Consider the following 16,859-nt stretch of genomic DNA (forward strand, 5'->3'; position numbering starts at 1 on the left):
GACAGAGAACATAAGGAAATGGTGTCGGTGCCATTCCCCACAAAACATAAAAGGTGCCCAGTTTTAAATGAGGGGGGAAGCAGGGGTACGGACCAGGCTGTCGGAGTTTCAGTATCCACATGGGAATTAAAAAAAAAAAAGGAAAAAGAAAGGGGGAAAAGGGCACAAATTCCCGGAGGAAGCTAGTTAAATATTCTCTCCACCTCGCTCCTCTTATTCATTCGCTCCGTTCCTTTCAATTGGCGGGGTCCCATGGCGACCATCGTGGGAGAAAAGCATCCTCTCCAGCCGCCGCGCTCGCCATGGCAACCGGCACGTCAGCGCCGGCAGCCGGGCCCCGCCGCGGGCCGGGGGCGGCCCAGCCCCGGGGCCCTCCCGGTGTTCCCCCGGGGCCCTCCCGGTGTCCCCGCGGTGTCCCCCCGGTGTCCCCCCGGTGTCCCCGCGGTGTCCCCCCGGTGTCCCCGCGGTGCGGCCGCCCCGCCGCGCCCGGCGCTGTCCGTGGTGCTGATGGCCCCGACGGGGCGGGAGGAGGCGCGGGACCGGCCGGGGGGCGGCCGCATGATCCGCATGGCACATGACACGGAAAGGCGCTGGGCAGCGGCCACCCCTGCCAAACGTCATTTTTTCCTCCGGTGAAGAAGAGGGGTAGAATACCCCGTCCCTCCCCTCAAGCGGCTTTGCAAGCAGCCGGGCAGAGGTAGCTGCAGACCTGGAGGTACCGCGGGGTTCCCAGTATGACCGGCACCTTCCCAGACGTGGCTTCACTTGGGATAACCAGCAGAGCAAGGAGGAGACCAGCGGCTTTGGGATTATGCTTTGGAGCAGGTATGTAGATGGATAGGGGCTGTGCTGAGCACTGCTGTAGCTAAAGGGGTAATTCTCCCTGTGGAGGCAAACGACATGATCTTTTCCAGTAATTTATCTTACGTGTATTTACTTATGTGCGTTTAAATCACTAGGGTTTTAGCCAGGAGGACTCATTCCCCAGGAGAAAATGTTCTGTGGGGCTAGAATTTTAAGATTATCTGCTGAAAGCAGGGGGTGTGTAGAATTACTGCAGAATAACTGCCCATATTTTCTTCACAAATCTACATTCTCTCTATCTATATTCATTATCTTTCAATTATGCTACCTATTTGTTTGAAACAATCTCCTGACATCATCAGTTCAGTGAAAACAGAAAATTACTTTATGGCAATGGAGCAGACTGATCTGCTCATCTGGTTTTTTCTGTCTCTAAATACATTCAAACAGCTTCTTTCTTCCTCATGTCATTGCTCTAGAACAGCTGCTTTTGTATTTTTCAGTCATTAATTTCAAATCATACTTTCTTAAAGCGCTGTCTCCCTTTTTCTGTGTGGGTGCCTGGGTGCAGCTACTCAGGGAAACCCCACAGGCAGAGCAATCCTTGCTTATCTGTAGCCAGCACAGGCAAGAGGGCTGTTCCAGTTTAGCTAATTCAGGCACAGACTCTCTAAGAATGCATAGCAATATTTCCCATTTATCCAGCTGGCTTCCAGCATGTCAAACAGTATGTTGGCTCCACAGAGTAATGGGGAAGTAAAGCTGCCTTCTGCTTTCAAAAGGCCATTTGTGTGTATGAGGCAGGATTCATAGCCAGTTCTTTCTGGCAAAGGTTTGCAGATGTGGTTCTTGAAGGTTTGTTGTTAAAGTCACTCTTAACCACTTAAACAAGTGGCTTGGTTTGCAGAAAAACTGGTTGCCAACCCTGAGGCATCCTTAAAAGCTTATTTGGGTGTCTAAATATGGATTTTTTGAAACTTGATTTATGAGTAAGCTTGATTTCTAATTTATTTTAGGCATCTTGGTCTCAGATGAGTCAGTAAGGGGAGGAATCTCTACACCTTAAACACATGTGGGGAGCTCTGCTCCTTGTCTCAAAGTAAGAGCCTGCAGACCCTCGCTCCCCCACAGCTCTCCTGTGAGGCCTCTGTTTGCAGAGCTGTGCAGTGCAATTCCCACATCTGGGTCACACCATATGATCTCCATCTGCATTTTCCTTTGCAGCCCCACCAGGCATCCTCTCTCAGGTGCTCAACAGAGAGCAATTTCAGTCAGACAATGCAGAACAAACCCCTAACACTCTCAGGTGGAGTCAGTTCACCGTCCCCACCACACAGTTCTCCCAGCACCAAGATATGACGCAGCGCTTGTGTGTTTGGGATTTCTTCATTCCAGCAGCTTCCATCTTTCCCTAGGTTTTCCCTCTGGCAGGCAGCCAACACAGTTCTTGCAACTGGCACCCAGTCCTCGAAGGCATCTCCAGTTCAGGGGCTATCAGCAGGCTGACACCTTGCCTCAGTGGCTTCCCCTAGGCTGCTTTCATCCTCCCCGAGCCTTGCTCAGCAGGGAGACTCCCTTCCCACAATCATCTCCCCATCAGGCATTTCCAACTCAGCTTTGGGCTGTGCATGGCCCTCAGCCCTCCCAGCTTCTCCGATAAAGCTGGTACAGGACAACTGAAATGCTCTCACTAATGGCCATATCCTCTGGCAGAGGCCGTGGGAGTGTCATTCTACTGCTCGTGCAGCTCAGCTCCTCTCAGTCCTACCAGAGAAGTCCTCCTGGAAGCATCTCAGGCATCTCTGGTTATAAGCCACCACTGTCACCCCACTCCCTGTCACCATGTCTGGCACAGGGGACCCATGTTACCAAGAAGGGTCAAGAGCCATGTGACAGGACCTCTTGCAGCCCAGCACAAATGTTCGCACCAGTGCAAAGATCCTGTTGCCGTATTAACTTCTTGTGCAATGAGAAAGCAGTTTTCACAAGATTTCCTAGCAAGAATTCCTTTCTACATAACCTTTTCACACAAAACCAACAATAAAAAAACCTCCCCAGGTTTTTGTAGGGGGAGAATTTGTGCTCACTGCTGGTGAGAGGGTGAGCTAAGCTGCCAAAGTCCTTGCTGTAGCTGCTGGTGCATTTTCCCTGTGGGGGAGAGGACACTCAGTGGGAAGAGGGTGAGAATTTCCAAGAGATGGGCAGAGAAATCAGCCAGGCATGAGATTCACCACCTCTTATCTGTCAACACCCACCATGGCAAAGCAGCCCTGGTAAGCACCATGTTCCTCACATCAAGCAGAAGAACGTGCTGTGCTGTGGGCAGGGCCTGGTGTTGCCAAAAATTGTTGCAAGCGCGTGGGAGAGAGCATCTATATTTTTACCTCTGAATCAGGAAAGGGTACAGCCTATCCATGCCCAAGGACAGACCCAATCCCCATCAGGGAGGACAAAAAGCCTCCAAAGTTGTATTTCAAGCTTGTTACACTCCTCTTGGACAATTCCAGTAGGTGGAAGCTGTTGTGGCAGCAGAGTTGGAAATTAGGTCAGTCCTTCTGCTTGCTCCCACTTTCTCATGCCCCCACAGTCACACTGGGCACAGATCTGGGTTCTGCCATCATTTTTAGAACAGGGCTAATCTGGAGTTTTGCATACTAACCCCAGCAGTAGGAGGATGAAATAAAGCCCTGAAACACTTAAACCTGTGGGGCTGTCCTTTGGGGGCAAGAGTTAGATCTCTAACAAGAGACTTGCAACCATTGTGTACCTGTTTGTAAACAGTGTGGTGCCCTCTGAGGAGCTGAGGATGTCTGTCTGCGTAACACTGAGCACAAACCTGGCTCATATTTTACCGCTGCCTGTACCTGGACCAGAGCACAATGCTGGGTGTAAGTGGAATCTGCCATTACAGTGAGGGCTCCTTCGCAGTGCCAAGAGAGAATGAACATCTTAAGGTTTAGGTGCATGAATAATTACTGGGTTTTAGCAACTTACCCCAGGTTAACAGACCTACAGTGGCTCCCTGTGGGTCAATCCTAACCCACAGGAAATACATGAGAAAAATTCATTCCCTCCAGATGCAGGGAAAAGCCACTGCTCCCAGAACATTTAAAACCGCAATGAACTTCAGGAGATGGCAACATCTGTTAAGGAGACTCAGCCAAAATGCAGTGACTTGTGACTTGTGCACGGGTTTGAATCCTGCTTGCTCATCAAAATCATACCTCGTGGATTTGCCCTGAGCCCGGTGCTCCAGGTCAGAGTAGTTACTCCAGGTGTGAGCTGACAGACCCAGAAGCAATAGATGGACCCTGTTCTTGTTCCACTGCATGTCTCACTCCTTTCTAAGCTTAGTTAGAAGGATGAAGCTGAAAAAGGATTCTTCCTCAAGCAGCCAGTTCAAGAAATAAAAATTGATTCCAATCCCAGCAGTTGTTGCAGTGTTATACCTTGTCCTCAGTTTTAATACCTTGTTAAAACAGTCAGAAAAGAACTTGAAGGGTCAAAGGTCGATGGGAAAGAGGCTGCCTGGGTACCCTGAATTTCCTCCAGCCCACAGCAGAAAAAGCTTGTTTAGATTCACGTTCATTCAGTAGAAGAGTATAACATATATTCTTTAGAAGTGCTGAAAATTAGAACACTTCCTTCTTTTATTTGATTCCATCCATATTTCCTGCTCCCATGACCTCACCGCTCAGTGCAGGTTATGCCCTCAGATCCTGATGTGAGATGCAAAAACACAGATCAGCTCACACAATCGGTTCAGCTCTGAAGCTTTGACAATCAGCTGAGCCGTGTCCACACCAGCACTGAGAGCTCCATCCATTAACCAATCCCTGCTTACAGTCATGTCATCCTTGGTTATCCACGCTGCAGGACAGGGATCTCCACCAGCTGGGTGAAGCTAGAGAGCAGGCAGCAGCGTGTGAGATGTGGGTACAGATCTCAAAGCTTCACTGCACTCAAAACATGTTGTTCTCCTGATAAAATAGGGGCAGATGTTTCCTATCCCCACACACTGGAATGCAGAGAGTGAGAAGTAACACACTTCACCTCGGGAGAATTTCAGGCTTTGCTCAGAAGAGCTGCCCAGAGAATAGAAACGCCTTGGTAAGAGGAGCAGGGCAAAGAGCTGAGCATTTTTATGAGCACTAGAGCAGGGAAAAGAACTGGCAGGGAAACTGTGTGCTTACAAAAGCATGTGCATCCGCATTCCTCCCCTGGAAGCAGGAGGACTAAATGGCCTCAATATGCACAACAGTCATCTCTGCTTAGCAAGGGACAGATTGAGGCTGAAGGAGTGTGCTCTTCTACAAAGGGATTTCTACACTGGCACCATGCACGCACAGGGCAGTTCATTTGAATTTAGGCAGGGTGGATGTCACCTTCTAGCATCTCACAGCCGGACAAAAGCCCCCCTCCCCCATCCAGATTCAATTTACTCACACTCCTAATGTTGATTAAACTCAGTTAGATGAAGCATTTCTCTTCCAGTCTGGCAACTTTTCCCGAGATACTCTCCAGAGAGGGAAGTTTATGGAGTAAATTACCAGCTTAATGCTTTTGAAATAATTTGTTGGATCAATGCTTGCCTGATGTTTTGCAGCTACGATGCAGAGAGGTAAAATATGTTGAATAAAAAAGCCCCTCTGCTAGTGCTTAGGTCAAATCATGCACAATGATCTGCTTCTTTAGCTGTTTTTAATCCTGAAAAACACTAGTTGGGAAACAAAATGCTTTTTCTTTTGACTAAACATTTTTTAAAAACCCATTTACTGCAACCCTTGGTGAATCTTACTAGGTTTTGCTCTTCCCAATTGCAATGGGTGCTGCATTTTTAGACAGGACAGTAAACATGCAAACACACAGTGACTATGCCATATGGGCTTTGTGCAACAGCCAAGTATATGTGGCAGTGATTTCACAAAATTTTTGTGACTCAAATAGTTAATCTCTAAGTAACAGATCTGTTTTGGAGAGCTATCAGCTCAAAATGGAGTGATTTGGTTTCCAAACTGCAAATTGAGGTCAATAAAATGGAACCATGGCACCAGGAAATCCCTCTTCAATGATTATGAGTCATCTCACATGCTCTTTCTTTTCTGAAGTTAATGCACAAAAAAGTAGGTTTTTAAACAGAAATACAGAAAGGCCTCATAGCAGTTTTAAAAGGATTCCCACTCTAAAATGCTTGAAAGACAAAGTGAGATTTTTGGTACTGCTCCATCCATGAAGACTCATAATTACTGGAAAGCAGCCATTCAGACCAGTATTATATTGGTTTAAAGGGAAAATTAATAAAAGCATTTTTGTTTACTAAAAATGTAATTAGGCCTCACCTACTTGCTATATGTAATTTTTACTTGTTGTGCTTCTAAATTTTTGCTTATTGGCCTTCAGGGCAGAGGGAGGTGACAGAACTCATCACTGGTTTTTATGGATCTGATATTTGCAAGCTGAATGGTTCCCTAACACTTAAACCATATTTCAGCAAACAATGCAGCAAACATGGATGTGGGAATTGGAGATAAATATGGTAGCAAGTCATGGAATCTCCAGTTATTTGTGTCCCAGACCCCTACAGAGCTGTGCCTATGCTGAGCTTTTTATGGTCACGTTTCCTTTTGGAGCATTACTCATAATGCAAGAAGTTCAAGTCTCCACTGTAAAAAAAAGACTCATAAAAACCAGACTTGCCCACTGAAGAAAAATATATGTTGGGCCATAGACACTCAGGTTCTTAGTACTAAATCAGGGTATGATCCAGATCTCAGTGCCACATAAGGAAAATAGGCTTGAATAGAGATCACTTAAAATAAAAGATATCAGTTTCTGGTCCATTTGAAGACAAAATTATCTATGACCAGGAATGCAGGAATCTCAGAGCACACTGGTTAATCAGATAGCATTTTACTTTTTAGAAAAATAAAACAAGTGATTGCTGTACAACCAGTGAAACCCTATGCTCAAGTCAGTCAAACTCCCTATAATTGTGCCTGTATTTTCACCTCTGCCTCGTGGGCAGTGTGCTGGATGGCCTGGAATTTTTCCAAGGAAGAATCAATAAACACAGCACTACTTGCTGCTCTGTTTGGTGCCTCTCCTGTTCTGTTCACAGCGAGGAAACCAGCACCACACAAGAACCATCTCTGCTGAACATGGGCGGCTTTTCCTGCTCTCATGTTGCTTCCTCTGCCAGCAAAGCTCCAGCACAAGGCAGCAGGATACATCTCCTGGCATCCTCCTTCCTTTGGGCACCCACTGGTTGCTCTCCATGGGGGTCACACATTGTTCTCTGCCTGGGGCTGCTCGGTTCCTGCCTTCTCCAAGGTGTGCTGGCAGCTAACCCAAGTTCTCCCGTGAACAGTGGTTGGGCTGGCTCTTAGGCAAGATGCATCAGAAAAAAAATCCAAAAAAGTATTATCTGAGCACTACAACCCTGTAAATATTTTGGGGTTTACTCACATGCAAAACTAAATGCGCCAGGTCTAAACAGACACAGAGAGCAGATTTGTCTCATGAGAAGAAATATCATGAGAACAGTGTTAGCAAGTCTGCCTATTTTAACAGCTTAAGAAAGGCCATTTCATTCTCATACCAGACTTCCACTGCTCTTCAGTACTGGTCAAGACATTTTATCTGATTATTCTTCTATGAAGCCTAATTTGTACAGCTGGCTATTTTTAAATGGGACATACTTCTGCACGGCAAGAAGGGAAATTAAGGAAGAAAATTATCCCATAAGGTTCCTTTCTATCTAGTTAATAGGCTCCACATGTATTATTTTATTACAGATAATTCTAACAGGTAATTTAGCAGGTTGCACTGACAATGCATCCTGCCACTCTGCCAGACACAGCAGCCCAAATGCCCTGCCAACAGCTAGTAACCGCAGGATTTTTCCAGGGGAGCAGATCCATCCAAAGTAGGGTGGGGAAAGACAAGCAGGAGCCCTTGGAGAAATCAGGAATCATCTGCCAGGCAAAGCCACTAAGAAAACTATGAGGGAAGGCAACCAAGGATGAGGGGGAAAGCAAGGCCAGGCTGGGCAGCACCCACAGCCCTCTAGCAGAAGCGGGGACAAGGGACAATGTTGCTGATGGTGTTCCTTCATGTGACACAAACAGTCACATGAAGTACAGGCTCTAAAAAGCTAGAGGAAAAAAATCTTCTATAACCACAACAAGCAATTAGTACATCTTTTCTTCTTCCACATCTGATGACTTTTTTGCACTGCATTATTGAAGGGGACATGTGAAACAGCACAAGGGGCAAGATCCCAAATTCATCCAGGGGCTCTGTGCCTTCAGGCTTCACTCTGAGTAGGCAGACAAGGAGAAAATAATAGGTGGTAGATGCAGAGCTAGAGTAAGCACAGAAAAAAGCATCAGCAAAGCATTGAAAAAAGCCCAAGAGAAAGCAAACATGGGAATTTGGATCACTTGAAAAGCTGAGGAGGATGATGGTGGCTTTTTGAGCTTGTTCATTTGGCTTCTAGGATGAACCTTTTGATCTTCTGCTTGTTCACTGAATCCTGATTTATCTTGCACATTATCAAGCTCTGGAGTTCAGCATTCTCGCAGTAGAACCACAGAAAAGACTTTGTGTTTCTAGTGAATAAAAGGCTTTGCATGTCAAGATGATGACTGAAAGGACATCAGATAGCAGCAGGGTGTTTGCATATGTATAGCCACTAAAATTAGCTATTTTTCCATTTTATCCCTGCAACAGGCTAAGACCAACCCAACCATCTGGCTAAAGTCAACACTAGAAACTCTATCAATATAGGCATTCTTGTCTCTTGCTCCTCAGAACAGGAGGTCATACCTATCGCATTCTGTGGTGTGTGTGCCATGAGGGTGCAGGAGAACAATTTGACACAGGTAACACCCTCAGACAAACTGTAACTCACAAGCAGTGACGTTTGACAGGTGGCAGGTTTGGTGTTACCAGTCGGGGATCTTGTTATGCCACAGACAAGAACGATGTCCCAAAGTGCACGCACACTCACATGCACCCCGAAGTCCTCTCACTGAAGGGTTCCCCAAAATTCTGCTCACTTCATCCACAAGGGTCTAAGGACCACTCAAGATCAAACCAGTCATTCTTCCAGAGGTCTGGTGCTGGTGGTGAGGGTGCCCAATCCCAGGAAGTCTCCTTGGGCAGCACCCCAGCCCCAAGGGAAGGGCTTCCCGCTGCAGACATCCTGCTCCAAGGAAAACCACAGCAAAAAGGGAGTTATAACCTGGTTGGGTCAGGGCTTGTGGACATATATGGTAACGGTCCAGAAACTTCTCTGGACTTAGGCCTCTTAATACCTGGGGACCTTCTGTGCTGACCAAGGGGTCCTGCCCTTCTCATTCCCCCCATGAAGGCAGCGTTGGGGTCACAGAATCACACACAGAATCACCAGGTTGGAAGAGACCTTCAAGATCACCGAGTCCCACCCATGCCCTAACACCACCTCAACTAAACCATGGCACTGAGTGCCACATCCAATCTTTTTTTAAACACATCCAGGGATGGTGACTCCACCACCTCCCTGGGCAAACGATTCCAGAACTTTATCACTCCTTCAGTAAAAAAATTTTTCCTACATCTAACCTAAATTTCCCTTGGCGCAGCTTGAGACTGTGTCCTCTTGTTCTGTCAGTTGTTGCCTGTCACGGTGCCCATGCTGCAGATGTGGAATGGGGCTGTTAGGAACACAAGTGAGGGGGCGTGAAAGGCTGGCAGCCACCACAAACCAGCCAGGGGGTGGGGTGGGATCGCCCTGACACAGCATGTCATACCACCACAAAGGACCAGCTACAGTGGAACCCAGAAGCTGTATTTCAGTGTTAGCTCAGAAATATAGAACTCACAGTATATATTTCTACTACTGAGAATATTCTTTTGTAGGTTAAGATGGGCTTTTCATACACAGCTGTTCAAGAGAACCTTTTCTCTCCTCTCTGTCTGCAGCCTGAGCAAAAGACGTGGCCGAGTTTGCTCGCAGCATGGATAACAGCAGTTGTCCTGTTCTTCCCTTTACCTTGCTCCTGCTGCAGAACATGAGCAACCCCAAAGCCTCCACTCCTTGTGCTGGCTACGAAATGGCAGAACCCCCAGCTCCAGGCGCCAGCTCCAGCAGGAACCACTCTCTGGTAGAATACGGGCTGAGGCCGGGGGAAATCGCAGCTGCCAGCGTGGTTTGGGGAGCGCTGTGGCTGATTTCTGTCTTGGGAAACTTCCTTGTTTGCTTAGTGATACACAGGAGCAGGAGGACACAGTCCACCACCAACTATTTCGTGGTGTCCATGGCCTGTGCAGACCTTGTGAGCAGCGTGGGGAGCGCGCCCTTCCTGCTGCTGCAGCTGAGCTCCGGGCGGTGGATGCTGGGCAGCGGGGTGTGCCGGCTGGTGAGGTACATCCAGTACCTCACGCCCGGGGTCCAGATCTACGTGCTCTTCTCCATAGGTGTGGATCGATTCTACACTATTGTCTACCCCTTGAGCTTCAAAGTGTCCAGGGGGAAAGCCAAAAAAATGATTTTGGCCTCTTGGCTCTGTGGTGCTCTGTTTGCATCACCAGCCTGTTTTCTCTATGGCTCCGACAGTGACCACCACTGCAACTTCTTCCTCCCCGATTCTTGGCAAGGAGCTGCCTACAGTGTCATCCACCTCCTGGTGGTGTTTTTGATCCCATCACTCCTTATAATCCTTTTTTACCAGAAAATCATTAAGTACATTTGGAGAATAGGCACAGATGGAATGACTGTCAGGAGAACAACAAATATTGTTCCAAGAACAAAAGTGAAAACCATCAAGATGTTCTTAATGTTAAACTCGATGTTTCTCCTGTCCTGGCTCCCTTTCTTCACAGTACAGTTGTGGCACCCACAGGAAACAGACTACAGAAAGAGCTCCTTGCTTTTCCTGGCTGTCACCTGGATCTCTTTCAGTTCCTCAGCCTCTAAGCCAACCCTCTACTCCATCTATAATGCAAACTTCAGAAGAGGGATGAAAGAAACTTTTTGCATGTCTGCCATGAAATGCTACAGAAGCAATGCATACACCATCACCACCAGTTCGAGGATGGCAAAAAAAAATCATGTTGGTATTGTAGATATTCCAGCTACAGCCAAAAGTGTCACCAAAGACTCCACCTATGATGCTTTTAACAGAGAAGCCAAGGAAAGAAAGCTTGCCTGGCCTATTCCATCCAATCCCCCAAATACGTTTGTCTAGTGGGCTTCATTGTTTTGTAAAGTTACTCTGTATCCCCAGAAGAAGGACTTTTCTCTCCCTTTTGAACCAATGTACAGTTATGTATTTTTAACACAGCTTTTAGGGGGGGAAAAAGAAGAGATGTTTTATTTTATTAAATGCCTTGGGTTTGATGCTTTCGTTCTATTTCATTTCTACACTCTGCTACACTCTGCTACTACATTCTGCTTTGGGGAACTCCTCACCCAGAATCATGAGCAATGCTGTAGCGGTTATCTGCAAAACAAGAGTCCTTACACTCTCTATCTGTAGGCAGAAAAGGGAAAGAAAGAAATACTGCTTGTTTTAATCCCTGTACAGGATGGGCCATGGTGCATAAATGCCTAAATCCACCCAGAGCCATCTAGGCTTCCTTCCATTATGTTCCCACAAACAGAGTTGCACCGGGGTTGTCCCTCCTGTTGAGACCCCACAGGTAAGATGTCCATATGGGGGCCCTGTTGGCTTCAGCCTGAGGCCACTGGCCTCATCAGTGACAAAGTTCCCACTGCCCCAGCAGGGTCAGCATTGGGCCAGCGCTGGATGCTTCTGCATCTTTGTCCTTCACCTCTCTGGAGGTCTCGTGGTCTGAACTGCCCAGGAAAAGTCCCCCTCCTTGGTCTCACCCTCCTCAGCCCCTCAAGCTGCTTCTACCCCCAGTCTGCTGCACCCACCCAGGGGTGGGCACAGCCGGGGAGAAGAGCTGCTGAGCAAAAGGGGCCACACCTATGCCAGGCACCCAGGGCCTCCTCACATCTGAAATTGGCCGTGTCCCCTGGTCTGCATCCCTCCTGCTGAGGCACGGCCGTGGCACGTGCAGCAAAGAGCGGCCTTTCCCAAACAGGAGCAGGAACACGAGCTCTGTAGTCTCACAGTGGCCTGGCAGCATCTGCCACTGTTCAGGTGTGTTAGAAGAGGTCCCTAACTGGTGTCCCAGAGGACACAACCTGCCTGGGAGCTCTTGGCTGCAGGTGGAGCCAACTCCTGCTGCTCTTCCTCTGCCAGCACAGTGAAAAAACAACCCAGTGGGAATGGCTGGGTCTTCAGCTCTGCTGAAAAGGGGAATGACAGTGGAGACCAGTAGGGAGAGGCAGGAGCTTCTTTGCACAGCCCTGTCTCGCACAGTGATGACGAGCTCATGGGAAACAGGCACTGTGCATGGGGGACATGTGACTCTGGGTGTGTACACCTTGGGTCCTGCCGCTGGAAGCACGTGCTCTGGAAGCAAACTGTGCTTCCTCCCTAGGGCAAGTAGGTCCACTTGTATCCCAAGGAGGAGGTAACAACATGGTTAGGTCCCAGAAGCTCTGTTTCAGTGCTAGCTCAGAAATGCAGAGGTCCCTTGAGCATCCAGGCAGGAAAAACATCATCTAAGAAGCAGATGGATTATTGACTGTGTTATTGTTCAGGGGATGGTGTAGTCAGCAATGAGAGAACGAGTGCTGGACTCTCACCATGTGTGATGACCACTTTGTGCTGCTTAGAAACCCCAAGCTTAGCTATGATCCACCTGATAGAGAGCTGGTTGGCAGCCCACAGACCCATCCTGTCTGTTCTACCCCACTCCAACCCCTTTTCTTGCCTCGTGCTCACCAATTTGCTGACGTTCTCTACCCAGCCTCTGAGCCATGAAGGCTGTATGTGGTCAATGCTCAGGCAGGGCAGTGCCCGTAGAGGGGGTGGAAAGCAGGAGGAAGGACTGCAAGGGTCTGGCAGGTAAAGAAGAGGACTTAATGAAAGAAAGGGGAGGAAAAAGGGACTGTAATCCAAGCCATTCTCTTTTAAAATGGACTTTGTGAATTAAAATTTCTTCACCCAAAACCATCTATACTTCCTGAAACAGAAAGCATTTTTTTTCCTTCCTTTCTTTCTTTCTTTCTCCTAGTTATCAATCTCTTTAATAAGAATTGGACTGAGTCTATGTGTGGAATATTGATTTATTTTCTCAATTCCCATAGCACTGCCCACAAGTACAGTAGCATACCCCCAGAAAAGGTAACTATCTGCCCTCTAAATTACGGCAGCACTAGCATCCTGTTGGTGAATTCCCCTCACTCTGCTGGATAACTATGGTTCTGTGGCCCATGGAAGGTCCAGCCCAGGCTGCTAGTGCACCCCTTGCCTGCAAAGATTTCCTTTTTATAATTCTTACAAAATTGACAGGAGAGTTCTGAAGGGTTCAGAGTGGAGGTCTGTCCCTCCCAGTATTCCACTCTTTACTGTAGCCTTGGTTACTTGAGGACAGGGCAGAGAAAGCAGAGAAGATAAAGGACTCCTGACACATCCTCCCAGCCTCCAGCTGTCACTGGTAGGAATGAACACCCTTCACAGGGTAGCTGCCAAAGAGCAGTGCCGTTCTGTAAATCCAGAGTGGGTCCAGAATGACAGAGTCACAAAGCCTGAAAGACAGGACAAACAGCCCAACTCTGCTTGCTCAGACCCCATCTGAGCAGATTTCAGGAGCATTTTGCCTAAGAACCAAGGATTTTACCTCTTTTCAGTTGAGGATCTCAAGTACTTTCTTCCTATTCTTTATTTTCTTCTCGACTAGCTCTGACAAAGTCAGTACCTGGTGAATAGTTGGTCCCATCCACTCCCTCTGGGCCAGTCCTGAGTTTGTAAACTTCTGTCATGTATTCTCAATTATTTCTTTACCCAACTTTTTCATTTCTTGCACAGAACTGGCTCCAGACCAGCCTCTCCTCGGAGCAGCTAGGGCATGGCCAAACATCCTCGAGTCCAGGCTATCAGAGGCATTTCACACTCAAGGCATCCTAAAAGCGTTGTGAACACTTTGAACCCAGGTGTTAAAGCAGACAATGGAAGATAGTGTGCAGGTGTCAGCTATCCTTCCTCATACTTCTGTTTCAAAATCTCCAGCTCCCTGCTGTCTGTTGGCAAGAGACATCCCTAGTCACAGCCCCCTCAGAGGATTATCTTTTTTCTTCTGCTTTCAGAGCAAATGTGGCACACTTGGGTTCCTGTGCATGCCTGGAGTCTGAAAGTGCTGCAGCAGTGGAAGTCAATAGAACAAGAGCAGCAGGTACCACAGGGTGTAATGAACAGGGCTGAGTGTCTCCCTTTGCCATCAGCAGGGAGCAGAAGAACACGTGTGTTGAAGCCCCAAGCTTACATCCTCTGAAGAGAATTTCTGCTGGCAATGCAGGAGTGGGGAATCCCTTTTGTTGAGAAATATCTGACTTGTCTGGTAAAAAACTTCCTTCATCCTCCTCCTCTGAAACACAAAGTAGGGTTGGAAGAACCCTCACTGACCACAGGAACACATCCAGTATGTATTTCACAAATTCAGAAATCCCCATTAAATAAGGATCTGATATTTCTCATTAAAGCCACTAGCAAAAAACTCCCATGAATTAGGAGATGAGAGGACCTTGAAACTGAGACAAGACCAGTATTTTCTGTGTGGTTCATATTCTGGGCTGGTTGTTTCTCCCTGAAACATCACCATATGCTTAGTTTTTCTTTGCCATTTAATTGCCTCTAACACAGTAAAATCAGATCTAGGATAAGCAGACCAGTTCAATTTTTCAACATTAATTTTAACTTTGGGTTGGAGATTGAAACAAAACACTTGTCCTTTTGGTTAGTAGTTTTATTAAAGAGAAGGAACTGAATAGAATGAGCCCTGAAGTCACAGAGGACCACAGGGTCATGTTCACCCACCTCCTGCTAGGTCTGAGTCCAGAGGCAGCCAGGACACTTGTTTCTTCAAGTCTACTGTGTTTCCCCACCTTCAAAAGGTTTTTAACCACGGAAGGTGGCCAGGAAAAGGCCAGGATTGCCATGACACAACAGCTAGGGACACAATGTCACCAGGCTGAAAGAGCTGGTAGCTCTGCACTGATATCATGGGCATAACCAGCCCTGCAACCATGAGTGAAGTCTGGTGGCTGGGTCTCTTAAACCACCTTTCCACATCAGCAAAACCCCAATCACACTTGCAGCAGAGTGAGCATGGCTCACTCTTTTAGCCCAAACTACACTGGTTAAAACACAAGAGCAAGGAGAAATCTTTCTCACTCCTTCCATCACTTTAGGACAGGCAATGGGTGGGTTTGGTAGCACCAACACCAGGTACCTCCTGGTTTGCCAAGGCCCCAGAGACAGGAGGAAGATCATGGATTATCTAAGCAAGAAATGGAAAATTCTGTAGGATTTGCCTGATCAATACAGACACAAAACAAACAGAATAAAATCCCAGATCACAAACACATCTCAACCCCCTCTGCAAAGAAGTTCTGGGAGAAAGCACTCCTGCATCTCTTGCCCATCCACCCCTTAGTTTTAAATGTTTCCTGTGTAAGAACATGATACAGTGCTGACCATGAAACATTTTTTTTCCCATTAAGCAGACACACATTCAGTAGAGATTCCATCACTGCTGTTTATATTTGGTATTAAGTGGCTTGCCCTTGGGAAATCTTATTACAAATTGTCAAATTATGTCCCTTCCTTTTAATTTCAGCAGAAAGTTGGATTTTTGGTTAAGTATATTTTAAAAATTTCCAGCTGAGGGGCTGGGGCTAGTGAGAAGCAGAGACTCACATCACTTGTACCTATTTTTCCATCAGCCTTACAGAGGTGATACCAAAGTGGCTATCACCAATAATTGGATTTAAGGGTTTCCATACGCCCACTTAAGAATCCCCAGAGTTTTTCAGTCTCCTCAACTCAACCCATTTAAATTCAGGTTTAACTGACATTGATTTAGGAGTTGGTTTTCCAAGGTGTTGAACACACGCCATCAATTGCAGCTGAAATTCTGAGTGCTCAGCCCTTCTCAATATCAGATCCTTCCTGTTTAAAAGAACAAAAAGCAGATTTGAAGTTTATTAAAGCCAGACCCATAGGCTCAAATGAAGGGTTATTAACTCCCTAAGTGATCCTGTAAGTTAATATGTCTTTATTAGTTGGCTCTTTTCAACTTAGCAAGTGTTGTGGAATAGCCCATTATAAATTACAGAAGCTTTACTTGAACTGGCTTCTAGTAAAACATAACAGACCTACTGGAAAATTGTTGCATAAATGTCACCTCCCAATGACCAGTCTGGACTAAACCACAGATTTTTTTCTACACTACTGCTAACGCACACAAAGTCTTTCATTTGTTTCATGAAAATGGTCCCTGGATAAAATTCAGGAGTGACAAAGACAGCAGTAATTCCTTTGTGTGCAGCATCTCAACCATTTTACACCAGCTCTTGATTTGGTCTTACATTTGCAGGGGAATAGAAAAAGAAAAAAGTATTACATCACCAAAAAATTAAATTTGCTCTTGTCTCATGGCTGGCCAGACACAAGCTTTTTCTCTGCATGCACCAGTAAAAGGAAGAGATGCTTTTGTTTACATGGTTTGGGGAAGAGGGACTGATCAAAGACTTGAATTTTTTTGATGCCATGTAGAATTAGGCAGCAGAGGCCACATATGGATGGATATAATTAGCCACCTTATTTCCAAAGGCACTACAGCTCTTCAGCCCTGGAGATTTACTGTCTCCACTTCTACACATACTCCACAGAGCCTCTCCCCATATTGATCCAAATACAGGAAGGAAAATTATTAAGAAATATCCAGAGTTAGCAAGATTTCAGACTAGTTACCAGGAAGCTGTAAATGCAGCAGGAGTAGCCCTCATTAACTCACTGCTGGGAGCTGATCTGCCCTCTGCCTTTCTGCAGACTCTGAAACAGCTCTTGCCACACTACTGACTTGGTCTTTCACACTGTTTCAGGGCACCTTTGTCAGAATCTTCATTCTTGGGGTTTTATGGGGTTTTTTCCTGTAAG

The 16,859-nt window shown here is 46.7% G+C and overlaps 1 protein-coding gene across 1 annotated transcript; it reads left to right on the plus strand.

Moving 5' to 3' along the window:
• Window positions 1-424: 424 nt before the first annotated feature.
• Window positions 425-12,972, plus strand: LOC104696105 (probable G-protein coupled receptor 19). The gene is made up of 2 exons (XM_010410229.4): window positions 425-825; window positions 9,769-12,972. The coding sequence occupies exon 2, from the start codon at window positions 9,804-9,806 to the stop codon at window positions 11,031-11,033; it is 1,230 nt and encodes a 409-aa protein (XP_010408531.3). The 5' UTR covers window positions 425-825; window positions 9,769-9,803; the 3' UTR covers window positions 11,034-12,972.
• Window positions 12,973-16,859: the final 3,887 nt, after the last annotated feature.

This window comes from Corvus cornix, chromosome 1A (assembly GCF_000738735.6).
Source record: "Corvus cornix cornix isolate S_Up_H32 chromosome 1A, ASM73873v5, whole genome shotgun sequence".
NCBI classification, from domain to species: domain Eukaryota; kingdom Metazoa; phylum Chordata; class Aves; order Passeriformes; family Corvidae; genus Corvus; species Corvus cornix.